The sequence below is a fragment of the Eretmochelys imbricata genome, chromosome 14 (assembly GCF_965152235.1).
Source record: "Eretmochelys imbricata isolate rEreImb1 chromosome 14, rEreImb1.hap1, whole genome shotgun sequence".
Lineage (NCBI taxonomy): Eukaryota > Metazoa > Chordata > Testudines > Cheloniidae > Eretmochelys > Eretmochelys imbricata.
This window is the reverse complement of record NC_135585.1, coordinates 37,941,848-37,962,729: the sequence shown is the minus strand read 5'-3', so window position 1 is coordinate 37,962,729 and position 20,882 is coordinate 37,941,848. Positions and strand designations below refer to the sequence as shown.

The 20,882-nt window shown below is 46.2% G+C and overlaps 1 protein-coding gene, 1 long non-coding RNA gene and 1 pseudogene across 3 annotated transcripts in view; 1 reads left to right on the top strand and 2 right to left on the bottom strand.

Moving 5' to 3' along the window:
* The window catches only part of LOC144275109 (uncharacterized), an 807,364-nt pseudogene that overhangs the window by 738,070 nt on the left and 48,412 nt on the right, over positions 1–20,882 (top strand). The window lies entirely within an intron of this gene.
* LOC144274857 (uncharacterized) lies at positions 2,639–7,480 on the bottom strand. Its single transcript, XM_077833959.1, has 2 exons — positions 6,304–7,480; positions 2,639–5,631 (listed from the first exon to the last, which is right to left on the bottom strand). The coding sequence occupies exons 1-2, from the start codon at positions 7,478–7,480 to the stop codon at positions 4,766–4,768; spliced, it is 2,043 nt and encodes a 680-aa protein (XP_077690085.1). The 3' UTR covers positions 2,639–4,765.
* Positions 8,145–19,817, bottom strand: LOC144275117 (uncharacterized). Its single transcript, XR_013347989.1, has 3 exons — positions 19,694–19,817; positions 15,225–15,356; positions 8,145–8,218 (listed from the first exon to the last, which is right to left on the bottom strand). It is a non-coding gene; the product is annotated as an uncharacterized LOC144275117 (long non-coding RNA).

Sequence of the window (20,882 nt, the reverse complement as noted above, 5' to 3'; positions counted from 1 at the left end):
CGGAGCACAATTCTCTTGGATTTATTCATTATTCAAAGTGATTTGCCAAATAAGACTTGAAAACCATCTGAGCTATGTGAGCTGTTTCTGACTGACCCATGTCACAAGGTGTAGTTCCTGTTTCCCGATTGGGTGAGTGTAACACTTAGAAATTAGGTTTACAGGCCATGACCTCATGGCTGGAGGGGGCAATGGGCTGGGTGCCTGCACCAGGGTCCTGCATCCCAGGGGGCCGAGTGCCCTCTCTTAGCCATGGGAACATGGGAAAGCACCTGGGCCCTGATGCTCTGGCCTAGGGCCCCTTCTGGTTAGCAAGCTGTGAAACAAGCTAGTTCCTTACTGGCTCTATTGCTCTCCGGATGCAACATGTAGCCCTGGAGGGACCAACCTCTTCTGACTCCAGTTTAATTCCTGTTCTAGTCTCCTCAGGGCTCTAGCCTGAACCCAGGTGCTGGTAGAAGTGAGCGGGTGTGACATTACACTCCATATTCTTTATAATATGGATATGACATAACTGAGATATAGTTTATGCAAGATGGGTCTTGTAAGGTATCATTGGAAAGGTTATGGTTTACTGAATGTGATTATCCAATTTGTATGCATGTATCATTTCTGTATCTAAAGTTAGGAATATGGACTATGTAACAATTACAACTGGGTGTGTATTGGGAAAACCCCCACCAGACAGGCCATCATAAGAACATAAGAATGGCCATATGGGGTCAGATCAAAGTTCCGTCCAGCCCAGTATCCTGTCTACTGACAGTGGCCAATGCCAGGTGCCCCAGAGGGAGTGAACCTAACAGGTAATGATCAAGTGATCTCTCTCCTGCCATCCATCTCCACCCTCTGACAAACAGAGGCTAGGAACACCATTCCTTACCCTGGCTAATAGCCATTAATGGACTTAATCTCCATGAATTTATCCAGTTCTCTTTTAAACGCTGTTATAGTCCTAGCCTTCACAACCTCCTCAGGCAAGGAGTTCCACAGGTTGACTATGCACTGTGTGAAGAAGAACTTCCTTTTATTTGTTTTAAACCTGCTGCCCATTAATGGATTTGATTGGTCATTAGGAAGGAACATTAAGACCATGAAGATACTAATCTCTCTCCCTCCTGGGAGGTGTCTTGGGACATAACTGTGACACTACTAGGTCGGGTGGTCTTGTCACCTCATACTAAACGTTATCTTATACTGCTTGTAACTTTCCACTAAAAGAGAAGGAGGGTCAAATTTGGGAAACAAAGGATTCCCACCTTGTGTAAATCTTATTTAAGGGTGGGGAGAAAAGCAAACGGGACTCCTCTCCATGGCCTATCTGCCCAAGAAGAAAGACTGTTAAAGACACCTGAAGGGAAGGCAAGGAGGTGGTCCAGACTGAGACAGGAGTCCAATCTGAAAAGAAATATAACTGGAATGCTAAACCACGGAAATTTTGTAACCTGCCTAAAATAACGTTTAGGGTAAGAAACTACATTTTGTAACCTGTTTCTCAAGTATATTGAGCTTAGCTTCTGTATTTTGTTTTATTTGCTCAGTAATCGGCTTTGTTCTGTCTGTTATCTCTTATATTCATTTAAAACTCACTTTTTATAGTTAATAAACTTATTTTTTGTTTATAATATAACCCCCTTTGTACAATTCACAATTGGGAGAGCGTGGGGGGTAAGGGCTATGCATACTTTCTTCCACATTGAGGGAGGAGGCGGATTTCATAATATACCTTTGGGTCTGCACTCCAAGGGAGGTGGACACCTGAGTGCTGGGGCAAGTCCCTTAAGCTGAGCCTTCCCAGAACTGATCTCAGCGTCTGTTCGTTCTGCAGTTGGGTGTGGCCCTGCCTGCATGTGTTCTGGAGGAGGCTCAATAGCCTGATTCAGCAAGACAAGTAAAAAAGCTGCCCAGGCTGACATAACAGGCAGGCTTTGTGGTATCTCAGCACCTCAGGTGGCATTCTAAGTGGGGCAACCTGTCACAGCGGGACCAAGCCCTGGAACTTAATCTTAGAAGACAGAAGCAGGGGATTTTCAAAGAGGAAGGTCCCAGCTGTGGTATTTTGGGGTCAGACCTGGGGGACAGCAAGGCAAAGGTGGAAATTCAGAGGATACGTGGTAGCAGCAGCCACGGCAATAGGAGACCAAGGTGGGGATTGCGGTGAATCACTTTATCCCTGGGGGGCTGGAAAGCATTGGATGGAAGGGGTCTGAGACAGCAAGGGAAGCTCTGGCAGGATGTGGGAAGAAGGGCAGAGAGGAGGTAGGTAGGAGGTGAGAAATCTGGGTGTGAATCCCAAGGGCTGCATGGCTGGAATGAGCAATCCCGGCTCCTCTCACAGATGGGTTTGGAACTGAAGAAGCAGATTCCAGATGTGTCTGTATCTGCAGGTTTTCTTCACCAGAATGAAGCATAAAGAGACATAAAAGAAATGGCCAGAAGATGGTTCTGGGAGAGGGACTACCCAGAGTAGAGGGGGCAAAATGTCACCCAAAACAGGCCCTGTGCATCAAAAAATAACTCCATTCACTGAATTCCCTGTGACCAGCTTGTTATCACACAAGAGCCTCACTAAGCCCTACCCTCTATTTGGAGAAAGGCATCACCAGTCATGTGCACATCATTTATACGCATCCTTAGAAGGTTAATCGGGCTGATTCCAATGAAAAGAAATTAACTGTCGCTGGTGATCGTTTCCTATAGTGAGGGACTGAAAAGAAATGGGACAATAACTGTTTTATTTAAATGTCAAAATTATCTCCCCATCAATTTATATAATCCAGATCCTGTTTTTCACACACACACACGCAGACCCACCAGGACACCATGCTGCTGCCCCCAAATGCAGAGGATTACTTTGGAACTGCTCTCTAATTGCTCTTGAAATTTCTTAATTAGGCAGAACCACCGGCAATTCGTTAATTTCCCCTTGAGTTCACTGCACTCTGATGGGGTCTTAACCAAATGTTGCAACCCTGAGAGAGCGCTTTAGGGCTATGACTGAACTCCCTGAGCTGAATGCCATCTCTCTCCAAGTCGTTGGCAGCTACAGGGCTGCCAGATCCTTCAGACTGTAATTGTGAGCCATCTGTGGCTGGGCAAATACTGTCTTAGCTTCTTCTCTGGGTGTTGGCTACGGCTACAGCTCCTCTTTGTAATGACAAGCTGTGCTCAGCTAGTGCAGCAAGTTCTCCAGTCTCAGCGCTCTCACCATCACTCACTGATTCACACACTCAATCCCTTGGTTCCCATCCCCCTGTGCTCAAACACAGGCTCTTTCCTGCCCATCACCCATCTCTCCTGGTCCCTTCATACTGGATCACCTCAGGTCCCTGGGCGTCTTTATGAATAAAGGGTATGAAAGGTTCCTCAGATACCCAGTCCACAGGACACTGGCTGGGGAACCAGGTAAGATGAGATAGAAGATTCCAGCTGAGACAGAGATGGACGGCAGCAGAGTGGAGGGGCTGATCAGGGCTTCTTTGCTAAACCAGGCAGAGCCAGAGGAGGGCTGAGCAGATGGGAGCTGACTACTGTCTCCTAACACCAAACGCTGAAAAGTCAAATGGTGATGTCATTTGTGGAATCAGCAAATATATTAACTGTCCAAAACTTTAGTTAATGCAGAGCTAAGGTTGCCCAGCACTGCCTTGTGCCCTTCCACAATGTGGAGAGTAGCTAAACTTACACCTCTAAAAACTAAGAAATTAAGGTAAATGTCATTCCCACAATGCAACCTTAACTCTGCCCCCTTAGAGCTGGCAATAGCCAGTGAGAATGGTTCAGTAACTATGTTGCCATAATAATTAGATATGAAGGACTAAGAAAATGTACCATTGCTTGTGTTGTATTCCACAGATTTGAATCCTAGAACTCATCTGCATTAACTCGTCTCCCTTCACTGTGTGAGGCGTAGCTGTGTTGAATGGTGAAGAGATTAGCTGGAGCAGGCTGGCAGAGCTGTCACTGTGATATGAGAAGAGGTGCAGGTGTACTTTAAAAGGATCAGTTATGGTTCACTGCAGTGCTGAATTCTGTAGGCTGTGTCAGTAGAAATGCACAAGGGAGTATAGCCATGAAGACTGTCAGCAATCTGGTGGCATATGTCATGGGATCTCCAGGGCTTACTGCGGGGTCAGTGAAAGCCATGTCTCAAGGAATCCTCAGTGCAGGGGTGAAGGCATGGGAACACTTTGCAATTCTGGGGTGGTTTGTGTGGAGTAGGCTTGGTTTTTGAGTGTAAGTGGCAGTTGCTCACTAGGCCTGACCTACACCAGAGTCTTTCCTATCAAGAGAAGGTGGCAGACTTTGTCCTACACTGCTCATCGGTGCTCGATTCCTTAAGTGTTCTGTAGCATCTGTAAAGGTAGAGGGCTAATGTGTGTTATCGGTACGTTGGGACTTCATTCAAAGAGGGCAGAGTTAAGGTTATGTTGTGGGGGTAGCATGTTCTCTAATGTTATATTTCCTGCTTTTCGTGGGAGTTAAATTTGCATAGGGTTTCAGAGCTATCTGAATAGTAAAAGCAGCTCCTTATTGGGGGAGCTGTATCTGAGGAACCCCTAGACCAAAAGACTACAACCTCCCATCACTAGCTCTGCCCCCAGCCCAGATGAGGCACAGCAATTTTCAAGACAATCCAAGTCCACATGTGGATTTTAGAGCACACAGAAAAACTGGCAGTTAAAAAGGAAGCTAGTCTCAACTTTAGCTGTAGTGGTGCAACTGCTTCAGTATAATTCACTTCAGCCAGCCCTCGTCAGGGCATTTATTCACTTTCTCCCCAATGGGTTCTCAGATGTCTACTGCGGGTTGATCTCCGACTGAAGCTTTTCCCACACTTGAGGCACTTATAGGGTCTCTCCCCAGTGTGAACTTTTTGGTGCCTGGTAAGGTTTGAGCGCCGACTGAAGCTTTCTCCACAGTCCAGGCAGTTATAGGGTTTTTCTCCTGTGTGAATTCTCTGATGCCTACTAAGACCCGACCTATCACGGAAGTTCTCCCCACACTCGAGGCAGTTATAAGGTTTAGATCTCTCTCCGGTGTGGATTCTCTCATGTCTAAGAAAGGTTGACCAGTTACAGAGGGTTTCCCCACACTGAGAGCATATGAAAGTTTTTGCTTCTGTGTGGATTTTCTGGTGGCCAATAAGGTGTGGTCTCTCACTGAAGCTTTTCCCACAGTCAGGGCACTTATAGGGTTTTTCTCCCATGTGGATTCTCTGATGTACTTTCAGGGTTGGGTTGTCAATAAAGCTTTTCCCACACTGAAGACATTTAAGAGGTCTTTGTCCTGTGTGGGTTCTGCGATGTATAATAAGGTGTAAACTCCGACTGAAGCTTTTCCCACACTCGGTGCATGTGTTTTTTCCCTCCCCTTTGGAGAGTCTCTGGTGCATCATGTTTTTACTAAGATTTTTCAAACCACCTTCACATTGAATGGATTTACCCACGTTCTTCCCTGACTGAGTTCCCTGCTGTCTCTCTGGCTGGTGCTGATACTCACTAGCTTTTCCATGCTCTGGACTCCAGGACACAATCGCTTCAGATCTTTCTAATAATGTAACATGAGTTTCAACTTGCTCAGGATCTTCCTGCTGAGGATTCTCTTCCACATTCTCAATCATCCCCTCACCTGCTGGGACACAGAGAGAGAGAGTCCAAACATGAGTCATTCCCTGCACTGGAGGGGGAAAGGAGAGAAACAAACCCAAATAGCATTGGAGAAACTGAAAAATCACGAACAGAATCCTCCCCAAACCCTTTCCCAAGGGAGAGAGAGAAGGGGACAAATCTGGACACCATATCCCATCTGAACAATCAGAGGTAGGGAGGTCGGGGAGAGGGAGCTACTGCCAAGTGTCTAGAGTTCTAGGAACAACTCTGACATGGCTAAGATGAAGCAGACCCTGGGGGACTTTAGAAGTAGGGTTGCCAACTTTCTAATTGCGGAAAACCCAACACCCTTGCCCCACCCCCTGCCCTGAGGCCCCGCCTCATGCCCCACCCTTTCCCTAAGGCCCCACCCCTGCTTACTCCATCCCCCCTCCCTCTGTCGCTCGCTCTCCCCCACACTTGCTCATTTTCACTGCAAGGCGCAAGCAGGCACCAGGAGAAGGCAGGAGCTGCAGCAGTTTGAATGTGGGAGATGGAATGTGTGATTCAAATACCCTTCACCTCACCAGGGAGAGATTTTAAACACTACTGTAAAATTAAAAAACTCTTAACTTCTTCTGAAGTGTAAAGAAGATGCAAACAAAATTAAACAAAAACAGTTTTAATGAGAGTGGCAATTAAAACTACTTACATTTATACTTCTGTTCTTTTCTTGCTGCCACCACAAGCTCTTTAGCCGCTTCTGTCTTCAAAAATCCAGCAAACTCGGCACATGTCATTTTATAGTTGAAGTGCATGAATAGCTCAGCTTTCACCAGGTCCACTTGGAGCCGATTCCTTTCATCAGTCCACAAGTTCTTCATAACACTGAAAACGCGTTCCACAAATGCGTTGCTGGGTGGTATAGCAAGCACATGCTGCACAATTTTAAGTAAGTTTGGGGCCTCCCAGTGCTTAAAGAATTCTACCCATACCTCAGAGACATTGATTCGATGATGGCGCTCTTGTTGCTCCTGACACAATGTCAATTCAGGATCATTTGTCAAACTCTTTAGGGTTGGTAGCACATCATTCAATGTACACATTTCTGTAAATAGTTCATCTCCGTCCACTTGAATGTCCAAGTTTGTAGTCAAAGCACACAGTTTGTCTAGTTCAAGAGGTCCGTCCAGATTGAGTGGCGCACACAACATATAGAAAGAGTTTTCGCTGAAATCAAACCACTTTTCCAGGTACTGTAGCATGCGTGTGTAAACCCGTTGGGCATCTCCAACAAATTTATTCTGCTCGTTAGGCGGCAGTTTCTTCAAGAACTGTGTCACCTTGTATCCATAGAAGCCTTGCTCTTGTCGAATCTGAATCTCTCTTCTCAGCTTGCTGAATATAGCATACAGTTCAGTTACCTGAATGTAATCACTTTCAAGAACCTTTATGGTGTTGTTAAAATGGCTCATAATGTTGTGCACGAAGTAGATGTACAGCTCGGGAAGCGTAATAATGTCATCATCGGATACTGCGACCGACCGCTCAGAAAGAAAGGCCCATATTGCGCAGCTCACTGTTTCCTCTCCTTTGCTCACAAAGTAAGACTTGAGTGCAGGCCAATTCTTCAGTAACCTGTCGACGGCAGTGAAAAGGGTCAAAAAATGTGTAGGTACATGGCATAAGATTTCTGAATATTCTGTCTCCATGAAGTCAAGGAACTCTTTAAGTTCACTAATATTCTTTGCACAGGACGAGAATTCACTGAAAACCTTGATGACCAAGTTCTCTACATCATAAGAGAGCATTTTCAAGCCATGTTTCACTGTATTGTGCACTATGTGAGCACTGCAGTACCCTGGTACAAGGTTTGGTAAATCCAACATTCGTTTTAGGTGCACCAAAACAGACTTGTGTTTTCCAAAATTGACAGCTGCGTTGTCTGCTCCATATGCCACTATTTTATTATGTATCAGACTGGCATTTTGAAGACAACTTTGTAAGTTGTTTGCAATTGCCTCTGATGTCTCATCTGCATCCTCAAAAAAGTCTATGATACATGTGCAGCTTCCCTTATCCTTATTAAAGTAGCGGACAGCAACTGGGAATAATTTTGTGTTCCCTTTATTAGAAGCACCTGTCACTATTGAGAACGATGTTGATCCAATGTCTTGCACAGCCAGTTTCAATGAATGGGGGGCTAATACAGTCTCAATCAAAGCCTCCACTTTTCTCCTTCCACAGTGAATTTTGGAGGCGATCTTGGAATCAGTGAAAATGGAAGGGTACAGTTTATTTCCACAGTCTTGAGAATGGTAGCTGTGGTGGTGTTTAACTCCATGGTATGTTAAAAGCAATTCAGCCATGCATATGTGTTGTTCTTCGGAGGTATCAGCCTTTAAAAAGAATTTATCGATTGTACTGGACAACCTTTGAATCTTTTGCTTTTCAGGTTCTGCCATTTCACCTCGCCCTGGTCTGACTGCAGCACAGTTTAGCCGATAGATAAAACAGTGTCCACTGTGGATGTGGCAACACTAACTAGGTAGATGACTGTTGATGCCTGCTGGCTAGGCTCTTAACTCTTTAAAGGCCAGTTGCTCCCCACTGCCTGTGGCTGTGCACTGAAAAAGTTAGTTTGAAAAAGTTCAAAGATTCAATCAAATATATTTTTGACAGACATATTATGCTAATTTCAGGTTTTATTAGTTACAGGACGCTAGAAAACTAGAGAAAATTATGGTAACCGGACTTTTAGTCTCCAGTCAATACTTCTGACTGCACAGGTCCCCGTAAAATTGGGCATATTATATTGTATTATATTATATTATATTTTTCTGTTTTCAGTGGAGCTAAAGTTAACATAGGTGTTTTGACCAGCTTGTGTAACATCTAATTCTGCAAGGAAATCTCTATATTTGCAGCAGTTCTATTAGCACCCCCCTGGGAACAGCAGGAACTGGTGCAGCTAGCACATCAAACACAAAACCACACGCTTACAATTTTCACGGTTAGTGCAGTTTTATTAAGCCATGGCAAAATGATGTGACAGCTATAAGATAAAAATATAATTTACATTTGATACCAGCTACTCTCCAGATTAACAAAACAAGGAAGTAACATGTTGATATATTAAGTCAACTGTATTAAGATAATATATTCAGAATTTTGTTTTAATCTTTAAGACAATAAAAAACCCATCCAGAAGAGAGCAGGGCATAGTTTAAAAAATATCAAACTGCCGTATAGTTGTAAGATGAGAATTTTCAATGGTCCTCGTCATGTCCTGATGTTTACATTGTCACATCATGTCAAAATACCACCCTATTGGTGATGGGCAGTGCTATTTTTATGGGTGCCAAGTGCCCTTGAGACTTGTAACCATACCAAAAACGGTGGTTTACTTGCACAATCTGGCATGAGGGCAGCCCTTAATTTATTTTATTTATTACTCTACCAGAAGAGTGTTTATTGCTAAATGTCGTACAAAAGAGGACACAATGTAACTGGAGCAGCGAACAGCAGAGAGGCTAACAGAGGGAGTTTGCCTGGGATCTGCCTGAGAGGAGGTACACTAAGGGCTGCATTAGGGAGGCTGTGTTGGTGAGTATCTGAATGTCTGTTGTGGGGACAGTTTGACAGTCTGACCTTGTGCTTGATTGGTTGTTTGAAAGGTGTGAATTTGGAGTGCTATGTTCCAGGTGAACCTTGAGTGGGCCTGACTGTTATAAAAAGCCAGTCAGCTGCGAACCAGCTGAGCAGCGAACAGCAGAGAGGCTAACAGAGGAGTTCGCCTTGGGAGAGCCCACTGCGGCTTACATCTTGCCAGCTTCTCTGAGTAGTCATGACAACTACTGAGGAAGCTCATAGAAGGAAGGTAGTATGGACGGGGACTGTTCAGCTGTTGTGACCTGCACTGGATGTCCCATGTTTGTCTTTCTTCCACAGGACAGAAGCGACTTTGTCTGTACAAAGTGCAAGCTGATCTCCATATTGGAAGAAAAGGTTCAGGGTCTGGAGAAACAAGGATTGACCCTGCGTTGCATAAGAGAAACTGAAGATTTCCTGGACAGACGTCAGGATATGCTTCTACGGGCACAATGTTCTGAAGATTCAGAGCAGGCTGCACAGCGGGGACAGGAGGATGGTGAAGCAATTTGGCAGCATGTGACCTCCAGAAGAAGAAAGGGGAGCGTCCATGTATCAGCAACGCAGACACAGGTAAGCAACCGTTTTCATGTTCTCTCCACAGGTACTAATGTGGAGAGTGGACTAGATGATACATCTGAGAGACGGGAACAGAAGGAGACTCCACCGATTGGAAGGCATGAGATGCACTGTCCTAGGGATGGGGGTTCCATGACCACCGCTCCCAAGAGAAGAAGGCGGGGGATGGTGGTCGGGGACTCTCTCCTCAGGGGGACTGAGTCACCTATCTGCTGCCCCGACCGGGAAAACTGAGAAGTCTGCTGCTTGCCAGGAGCTAGGATTAACAATGTGACAGAGAGACTGCCAAGACTCATCAAGACCTCGGATCGCTACCCCTTCCTGCTTCTCCACGTGGGCACCAATGATACTGCCAAGAATGACCTTGAGCGGATCACTGTAGACTACGTGGCTCTGGGAAGAAGAATAAAGGAGTTTGAGGCGCAAGTGGTGTTCTCGTCCATCCTCCCCATGGAAGGAAAAGGCCCGGGTAGAGACCGTCGAATCATGGAAGTCAACGAATGGCTACGCAGGTGGTGTCGGAGAGAAGGCTTTGGATTCTTTGACCATGGGACGGTGTTCCAAGAAGGAGGAGTGCTAGGCAGAGACGGGCTCCACCTAATGAAGAGAGGGAAGAGCATCTTCACAAGCAGGCTGGCTAACCTAGTGAGGAGGCCTTTAAACTAGGTTCACCAGGGGAAGGAGACCAAAGCCCTGACGTAAGTGGGGAAGTGGGATACCGGGAGGAAGCAAGAGCAGGAGAGCAGGAGAGGGGAGGGCTCCTGCCTCATACTGAGAAAGAGGGACGAACAGCGAGTTATCTCAAGTGCCTATACACAAATGCAAGAAGCCTGGGAAACAAGCAGGGAGAACTGGAAGTCCTGGCACAGTCAAGGAATTATGATGTGATTGGAATAACAGAGACTTGGTGGGATAACTCACATGATTGGAGTACTGTCATGGATGGATATAAACTGCTCAGGAAGGACTGGCAGGGCAGAAAAGGTGGGGGAGTTGCATTGTATGTAAGAGAGCAGTATGACTGCTCAGAGCTCTGGTATGAAACTGCAGAAAAACCTGAGTGTCTCTGGATTAAGTTTAGAAGTGTGAGCAACAAGGGTGATGTCATGGTGAGAGTCTGCTATAGACCACCGGACCAGGGGGATGAGGTGGACGAGGCTTTCTTCTGGCAACTAATTGAAGTTACTAGATCGCAGGCCCTGGTTCTCATGGGAGACTTCAATCACCCTGATATCTGCTGGGAGAGCAATACAGCCGTGCACAGGCAATCCAGGAAGTTTTTGGAAAATGTAGGGGACAATTTCCTGGTGCAAGTGCTGGAGGAACCAACTGGGGCAGAGCTCTTCTTGACCTGCTGCTCACAAACCGGGAAGAATTAGTAGGGGAAGCAAAAGTGGATGGGAACCTGGGAGGCAGTGACCATGAGGTGGTCGAGTTCAGGATCCTGACACAGGGAAGAAAGGAGAGCAGCAGAATATGGACCCTAGACTTCAGAAAAGCAGACTTTGACAACCTCAGGGAACTGATGGGCAGGATCCCTGGGAGAATAACATGAGGGGGAAAGGAGTCCAGGAGAGCTGGCTGTATTTTAAAGAATCCTTATTGAGGTTTCAGGGACAAACCATCCCGATGTATAGAAAGAATAGTAAATATGGCAGGCGACCAGCTTGGCTTAACAGTGAAATCCTTGCTGATCTTAAATTCAAAAAAGAAGCTTACAAGAAGTGGAAGATTGGACAAATGACCAGGGAAGCATAAAAATATTGCTCGGGCATGCAGGAGTGAAATCAGGAAGGCCAAATCACACCTAGAGTTGCAGCTAGCAAGAGATGTTACAAGTAACAAGAAGGGTTTCTTCAGGTATGTTAGCAACAAGAAGAAAGTCAAGGAAAGTGCGGGCCCCTTACTGAATGAGGGAGGCAACCCAATGACAGAGGATGTGGAAAAAGCTAATGTACTCAATGCTTTTTTTGCCTCTGTCTTCACGAACAAGGTCAGCTCCCAGACTACTGCACTGGGCAGCACAGCATGGGGAGGAGGTGACCAGTCCTCTGTGGAGAAAGAAGTGGTTCGGGACTATTTAGAAAAGCTGGATGAGCACAAGTCCATGGGGCCGGATGCGCTGCATCCGAGGGTGCTAAAGGAGTTGGCGGATGTGATTGCAGAGCCATTGGCCATTATCTTTGAAAACTCATGGTGATAGGGGGAGGTCCTGGATGACTGGAAAAAGGCTAATGTAGTGCCCATCTTTAAAAAAGGGAAGGAGGAGGATCCTGGGAAATACAGGCCAGTCAGCCTCACCTCAGTCCCTGGAAAAATCATGGAGCAGGTCCTCAAGGAATCAAATCTGAAGCACTTCGAGGAGAGGAAAGTGATCAGGAATAGTCAGCATGGATTCACCAAGGGCAAGTCATGCCTGACTAATCTAATTGCCTTCTATGACGAGATAACTGGCTCTGTGGATGAGGAGAAAGCGGTGGACGTGTTGTTCTTTGACTTTAGCAAAGCTTTTGACACGGTCTCCCACAGTATTCTTGCCACCAAGTTAAAGAAGTATGGGCTGGATGAATGCACTATAAGGTGGATAGAAAGCTGGCTAGATTGTCGGGCTCAACGGGTAGTGATCAATGGCTCCATGTCTAGTTGGCAGCCGGTATCAAGTGGAGTGCCCCAAGGGTCGGTCCTTGGGCTGGTTTTGTTCAATATCTTCATTAATGATCTGGAGGATGATGTGGATTGCACCATCAGCAAGTTTGCAGATGACACTAAACTGGGAGGAGAGGTAGATACGCTGGAGGGTAGGGATAGGATACAGAGGGCACTAGACAAATTAGAGGATTGGGCCAAAAGAATTCTGATGAGGTTCAACAAGGACAAGTGCAGAGTCCTGCACTTAGGATGGAAGAATCCCATGCACCGCTACAGACTAGGGACCGAATGGCTAGGCAGCAGTTCTGCAGAAAAGGACCTAGGGGTTACACTGGATGAGAAGCTGGATATGAGGCAACAGGGTGCCCTTGTTGCCAAGAAGGCCAATGGCATTTTGGGATGTATAAGTAGGGGCATTGCCAGCAGATCGAGGGACGTGATCGTTCCCCTCTATTCGACATTGGTGAGGCCTCATCTGGAGTACTGTGTCCAGTTTTGGGCCCCGCACTACAAGAAGGATGTGGAAAAACTGGAAAACGTCCAGCCGAGGGCAACAAAAATGATTAGGGGACTGGAACACATGACTTATGAGGAGAGGCTGAGGGAACTGGGATTGTTTAGTCTGCAGAAGAGAAGAGTGAGGGGGAATTTGATAGCTGCTTTCAACTACCTGAAAGGGGGTTTCAAAGAGGATGGATCTAGACTGTTCTCAGTGGTAGCAGATGACAGAACGAGGAGTAATGGTCTCAAGTTGCAGTGGGGGAGGTTTAGGTTGGATATTAGGAAAAACTTTTTCACTAGGAGGATGGTGAAGCACTGGAATGCGTTACCTAGGGAGGTAGTGGAATCTCCTTCCTTAGAAGTTTTTAAGGTCAGGCTTGAGAAAGCCCTGGCTAGGATGATTTAGTTGGGGATTGGTCCTGCTTTGAGCAGGGGGTTGGACTAGATGACCTCCTGAGGTCCCTTCCAACCCTGATATTCTATGATTTTATGGAGAAAATGCACATAATATCAAAGTAATTAACAAAACTGTCCAATTTTTGTACAAAAAGCCATGTTTTAAAGGTCTTATGTACAAACAGATAAAGGAAAACAATAGTACCTGTAAATTTGGTTATAAATGGCCCTGGGTAGATTTCAGCAACATCAAACTGCATTCTGCTAGCTAATTATCATTACTATTAAACATCTACCTTAGTGCAAAATACAGCTTAGGCGCTTTACGGCTCAGACTAATCAAGAAGCAAGATTAACCCACTGATGTAGGTCATCTGTTCCACAACTCAGTTGATACAAAGCTGCTACTCATTGCTTTTTACCACAAAGTAATTTATATTGGAAAAAATAAAAGGATACTATTCTCTGATCTGAAATATTGGAGTAATTACATTTTTATTATGTGATGATCAGTCACAAATCTCACTGTATACCCATTCCAGTGCAAAAAACCTAGCTGTATAGAGGGCAGAGAATTAGATTAAATCCAATGATATATCTTCTAGGTTATACCTTTTATAAAAAGTGCTATATGGTTCCACCTTAAGTGCTCAACACTCTGAAGTAATGTTGTAAACATTATTTATTTGTATTACAGTAACACTTACACCAGACAATTGTGCTAAGCAATGTACACATCTATAACATACAGTCCCTGCCCCAAAGATCTTACAGTCTACATATTAGACAAAAGGTAGATCTAACAAACAGACCGGGGAGCAACAGCAGTGCAAGCTTCTCCATGTGGCCCTAACCAACGTGCCTCAACTGGAGTGGAGCCTCCCAGCCATGAGATATCTTGTTGCTCTTGATTCACACTTCTCTCTCTTTGCTGGGAGTGCCAGTTTAACAAGAATGTGGGACTGAACGTAGGGCCTAATGCTGCAAACCCTTGTTCACCTGAATATTCTTATGGAACCGAATGGGACTACTTACTGGCCTGCAATCTCAGCTGGATTCATACCCTTGACCTGGTGGGATTTTCAAAATGTCTAACTTCATCTTTAGGCATCTAATCTTAATGAAGTCTTGATCCTTTTATATACCTCCTACGATATTCTCCAAGAATACCTGTGCTAAGCAGGCCTTGCAATTATATGCAACCTCATAGTACTTGATAGCTTAAAAAAAAGGGGGAAGAGTTTTTAAACTGTCAATGCTGACTATATTCAAGGGCTTTATTCTCCTGTCACAATGGTATTACATTGTTATAATGCTGCTCGGCCAGATCCTCAGCTACTGTAAACTAGCATACCTCAAAACAACAAAACAAAACAAAAACACCAAAAACCAGAGCTCCACTGATTTGCACCAATTGAGGATCTGCTCCATTGATTTTGATGGAGCAACTCTGTATTTATACCAGTGGAAATGAGAGGAGAAGCAGCTCATAAATATCAATTACTAATGACTTACCAAAAAAAAAATTTGTGAACTTGTAAGACAATATTTTTCATAATATGAAGAACCTATACAAATAGTACAGTCACTTTCTTTTTGTGTGAAAAACTGGCTCTCTAGTATGGATGCAACAACAACTTCTGAAGTAGATTGCAATGGTTTTTCAAATCAGCAGAACACAAATAAATTAGAAATGCTTGACATATTGCAAGTTCATATAAATCCTAGTTCTGTCACAATATGTACTTCAGCCAGGTTGCTATTAAAGATCATGTCTATTTTCTTAATCATGCATGATTGTACATTAAAGTCTCTTTCTGTACTAAAAACAGCTTTTTGAACATTAATTTTACTTACATTTGCTGTCTCAAATTTAGATGTAGAAACCCAAATCCTGAATGATTCAGCCTGAATAATTCTGTTCTTTGAGCTGGACTTCTCCACTCTGTAGCTATGTATCTTTGTCTGGGTCACCCATCAAAGTAGTATCTAAGCACATGAATGCTAAATTAGTGTACTTTTATAATCTGGCTGTGATTTTTACTTTGTAATATCACTTGTAAATACATGTGGCAATTTCAGTAATGGTGGGAGATTTCCAAATCCTTGATTGGATTTAAAGTTTGGATATGTTTTTTTAATTATATGGTCTGAACACTAAAGGCAAATCTCAGTTAAGAACATTAGATACTGTGGTGGCTAGAGCAAATAGAGCCCTTAATAGTTAAGGAGAGAACATCTGGGAACTAGTGAACTTGATTTTCATTCCAGCATCTACAGGATCTTCATTAATTGCTTGAATACTGTAGTTCATTTTGGAAATTTTACAGCTTTAACAAATAGGTTTGACACTTACTTAATTCTCATCCCCAACCTCTAGCTTGCTCCCTGGCCTGCCACAGCCACGGAGGGCGAGTGAGCAGGGTTAACAAACACAGTGGGGGTGGCAAGGGGCACCCCGTAGAATCACTATAGGCCCCAGACCCAGGCAGGGCCAGACCATTGCACCAGGCCCGGGACTGGCAGGAGACAGGTGCCCGACGCCAGAAGGGCCCCACTGGTGAGCTGGGAGGAGGCTGAGGCAAGCAGCGCCAACAGGATGCGGGCCCCTACCAGGGAGGCGGCACAGGAGTCCCTGCAGGCCACAGGGTCCTGGGAGGGGCAGTCTCGTCCTCCTCCCCTCCAGCAGCCCCATTCCCAGAACCCCTTGCAGTGCTCAGATACAGGGATACCTTGAACGCCTGGGTGCCAGCGACGGGGAGATAGAGCGTGGGGGCACGCACCGCAGCTTGAGTCCAGCCACAGGAGCGCGAGCAGGAGACTAGGGCTGCAGCGGGAGAGGTGTGCGCCACGACCCCTCAACAGCTGCCTCCAGCTCGTGAGTCATGCTACGTAACCCTGCCCTAACCTGGCCAATGGGAGCTGTGTGTGCGGGCGAGGGCAGCGCATGGAGCCACCCTGGCTGCCCCTCCACCTGGGAGCTGGACATGCCAGCTGCTTCCCGGGAGCAGTGCGGAGCTGGGCAGGGAGCCTGCCAGCCCTGCTGAGCCTCCAACCGGATTTTTAACAGTGGTCAGCAGCGCTGACCAAAGCTGCCAGGGTCCCTTTTTGACCCATGGGTTTTCACCCCATTCAAACCAGGAAACCACATCAGGCTTGGAAATCCTGCTCAGGGGAAAGAGAACAAGCGAGATCCGGTGAATTTGTGGAATATTTCTCACAAAGCATGTTCCATGATTTTAAACCTGAGCCTGTTTTAAAGCAGTAAAATCCTAAAAACACACTTATTAGTATGTCTTCGTCAGTAACAGTTTCTTTCCAAAATACAGACAAATTCCTGCAGTTCAAAAGGTTTACGTATGGGTTGGAGGTGGGGGAATCTGAGAGGATATTATGTAAACTTTTGAAAATTAGTGGGAAAGGGGACAAGGTATGAGATTTTTTTAATCAGACTGACAATCACAAGGAAAACAGCAAAATCTGAGGAGATTTGATATTAATAGTTAATAACTAGAGACAAAAGTGAGGGCATTCAATAACTAGGGGAAAAAAGGGTGACTAAAGGGGAATTTAGATCAGTATTCAGAATCCAAAGGGAAATTAAATAAATAATAGTTAAGATGGTAAAAAAATCACAGGCTGCGACTTTGTTGCGGAAACCACAACTTTTAGCACACACAACACATCTGAATGGTGTTGCAACTTCGTGCACCAGGTAACACCAACCTACTCAGATTTGTCCTGCAGCCGGGGAGGGGCTCCTGAGAAAGTGCCATCTCCAGACCAGATGTGCTCTACCCCACCTGTCCATGGCTCCACTGTTAAATAAATGTTGATAAATGCAAGGTAATCCAAATTGGAAAACATGATCCCAACTATACATACACAATGATGGGGTCTAAATTAGCTGATACCGCTGAAGAAAGAGATCTTGGAGTCATTGTGGATAGTTCTCTGAAAACATCCATTCAATATGCAGTAAGAGTCAAAAAAGTGAACAGAATGTTGGGAATTAGTAAGAAAGTGATAGATAATGAGAGATATATAAATATAAATCCATTGGTACGCCCACATCTTGAATACTGCATGCAGATGTGGTCGCCCCATCTCAAAAACAATATATTGGAATTTTTAAATGTTCAGAAATAGGAAACAAAAATGATTAGGGGTATGGAATGGCTATCATATGAGGAGAGATTAATAAGACTGGGATTTTTCATCTTGGAAAAGAGACAACTAAGAGGGGATATGATAGAGGTCTATAAAATCATGACTGGGGTGGCGAAAGTAAATAAGGAAGTGTTATTTACTCCCTCTCATAACATAAAAAGTAGGGATCACCAAATGAAATTAATAGGCAGCAGGTTTAAAACAAACAAAAGGCAGTATTTTTTCACACAACGCAGAGTCAACCTGTGGAACTCCTTGCCAGAGGATGTTGTGAAGGCCAAGACTATAACAGGGTTCAAAAAAGAACTAGATAAATTCATGGAGGATAGGTCCACCAATCGCTATTGGTGGAGGAAGGATAGCTCAGTGGTTTGCGCATTGGCCTGCTAAACCCAGGGTTGTGAGTTCAATCCTTGAGGGGGCCATTGAGGGATCTGGGGCAAAAATTGGGGATTGGTCCTGCTTTGAGCAGGGGGTTGGACTAGATGACCTCCTGAGGTCGCTTCCAACCCTGATATTCTAAGATGGGCAGGGATGCTGTCCCTCGCCTCTGTTTGCCAGAAGCTGGGAATGGGCGACAGGGACTGGATCACTTGATGATTGCCTCTTCTGTTCACTGTTCTGTTCAGTGGCATTGGCCACTGTTGGAAGACAGGATACTGGGCTAGATGGACCTTTGGTCTGACCATTCTTATGTGCCTGAGGAACGGAGCTGTGGACCATGGTCCTTCTCCTGAAACTTCAGGTGATATTTAGGTCCCCTGAGCATCAGAGACTGAATAGGGGGAAGCTTCCAGCTGTGATGTTTACGACATTTGGGGAAATCAGTCAATTTTAATGTACATAAAGGGAGGGGGAATTAAGACATGAGGGGGAAAGTTGATTAGCAGGGAGCTTATTCCCCTTCTTCAGCCCCTCTCCCCACATCTGGAATAGTAACTCAGGGCAACACTTTCTCTCCAAAACAAAGGGGAAATTGCTGCAGATTAAAAGGGTAGAAAACCCTCCATAATCTGAGATTTTTATATATTGAGTATTATTAGTGAGAAAATAAGGCAACATCTGAGAGGGATAATCTTCAAGAATTTCAGAGAAAGAAAGAAAGAAAGAAAGAAAGAAAGAAAGAAAGAAAGAAAGAAAGAAAGAAAGAAAGAAAGTTCAGAAACATCAGGGCTAACGTGCACAGCTGATGAGAGTTGAGAGTGTCTCTCATTGACATAGCTACTGCCTCTCCCAAAAGTGGATTAACTATGTGGATAGGAGAGCTCTCTCCCATCAGTGTAGAGCAAGTCTTTACATTAAAGTGCTGCAGCTGCGCCAATGCAGTGTTTTAAGTGTAGACCTGTCCTAAGATTTTGTAAATTATTAAATGACTATTTAGAAATGGACTCATTGCATTAAAATTCATTTTCTCTAAGAATGCAGGTTAGCACTTTATTCTTCTGTCATTAAGACTTTGAACACCTAGACTTGATTTAGAATTGCACTAAATGTACAGAAACCATATTTTTCTCTAAAAATGAGGAAAAGGCATAAACACTATATTTATTTATTCCTTTAATTGTAATGCTTCCAATAAGGATACATTAGATAGAGAAGGGACTTGAATGAGGGCTCCTCTATATCCCAGGTGAGCGCTCTGACCACTGGGCTAAAGGCTGGGCTTAATGCTTCCTCTTCCTTGCTAAAATGGCATAGGCATGGAAGGCCAAGAAAGGGTTTGCAGCTGAGAATCCCAAGCACTGGGAAGTGCCTCCCTACACTCTGGATTTAGGAACTTCTTTCCAAGAGCAGAGTGGGGGCCCTGCAACATTTTTAAAAATAGGACTTAGGCACCTTTGAAAAACTGTACCCTCCAGCCCAGGTCCACAAAGATATTTCAGCATCATTGAAATCAGTGGAAAATAAGAACCTAAAGAACCTTCGTGGCTCTGGGCCAAAGTGATTTTTCCCAACATCTCACCCAGTCTGAGGCAGAGCACAGAACTGGACATCCCTCTCCCACATTCTAAATTAACACCCTAACCATGGGGCAGTTTAACCAGCGACTGCAGAGAATTCAGTCCCAGAGGTTCGCATAAACCTCCCCCCTCTGCAGACAGGCTTACCCAGGACGCCTCATTCCACCTGGAAGGTGATGGCAAAAACTCGCTTACCTTTGCTCTAGGCTGTGCCCCCTGAAATGTGGGGGTGGCCTTCCCCCTCAGATGTGGGGGGCCCCCCAGCTCTTTTGGGAAGGGAAGGTCTATCTTCTCGGTCAGGGTGTCCTGGGCAGGGTGGGGGGGTCTCTGAACTAGACTGTCTTGTTGGGAAACAGCGCGTATGTTGCTTCCTCGATATCAACCTCTCCCTTGCACGGCCAGGGCGCTGGAGCCCCAGCACCGGGAGGCTTTTGCGAGGGACACAAGGGCGAGAGCGGACTGCAGGCAGCAGCCTTCACACGGCAGTGAATGCAATGCACTTCCTGCTGCGGGACCCGTTTCCCTGCGACACAGACCCCGCGCCTGGTTGGCTTTGCAGGTGTCTCTGGTGAAGGGGCCGCAGAGAGAACTGGATCCTGGCCGGGTCCCGGATAGGTCGCGGATTTGTGCCCTCGGGCGTGGGGGGCGTTAGCTGTTGGGTGCAGAAGGGTCAGGTGTGCTTCTTCCCCTTGGGGGCGGGCCCACGCCGCACCATGCACCCCCCCGGCAGCACCCCTTTCAGCCCCTACGCACAGTGCCACACCGCTCCGAGACCCCCACAAACCCCTCTGCCCAGTGCCCTTCCCCAGACCACTATGCCCAGCATACCTCACCCACCCGGAACCCCCCCCCGATCCTCTCACTGCCCAGTGCTCCCTTACCCGAACACCCCCCGCAGCCCTCCCACAACTGCACAGTGCCCTGCACCTCCCTGCCCAGAGCCCCCCCCCAGATCCACTCTCTGCCCAGTGCCCCCCGCAGCCCTCCCACAACTGCACAGTGCCCTGCACCTCCCTGCCCAGAGCCCCCCCCCCGATCCACTCACTGCCCAGTGCCCCCCACAGCCCTCCCACAACTGCACAGTGCCCTGCACCTCCCTGCCCAGAGCCCCCCCACAGATCCACTCTCTGCCCAGTGCCCCCCACAGCCCTCCCACAACTGCACAGTGCCCTGCACCTCCCTGCCCAGAGCCCCACCCCCGATCCACTCACTGCCCAGTGCCCCCCACAGCCCTCCCACAACTGCACAGTACCCTGCACCTCCCTGCCCAGAGCCCCCCCCCCAGATCCACTCACTGCCCAGTGCCCCCCACAGCCCTCCCACAACTGCACAGTGCCCTGCACCTCCCCGCCCAGAGCCCCCCCCGATCCACTCTCTGCCCAGT

Excerpts from the sequence above, each read along its gene's own strand:
- LOC144274857 (XM_077833959.1), bottom strand. The coding sequence starts at position 7,480 with ATGTTGGATTTACCAAACCTTGTACCAGGGTACTGCAGTGCTCACATA. Across the intron at positions 5,632-6,303 it reads AAAAGAACAGAAGTATAAAT|GTGAGGGGATGATTGAGAAT; the intron begins GTAAGTAGTTTT and ends GTGTCCCAGCAG.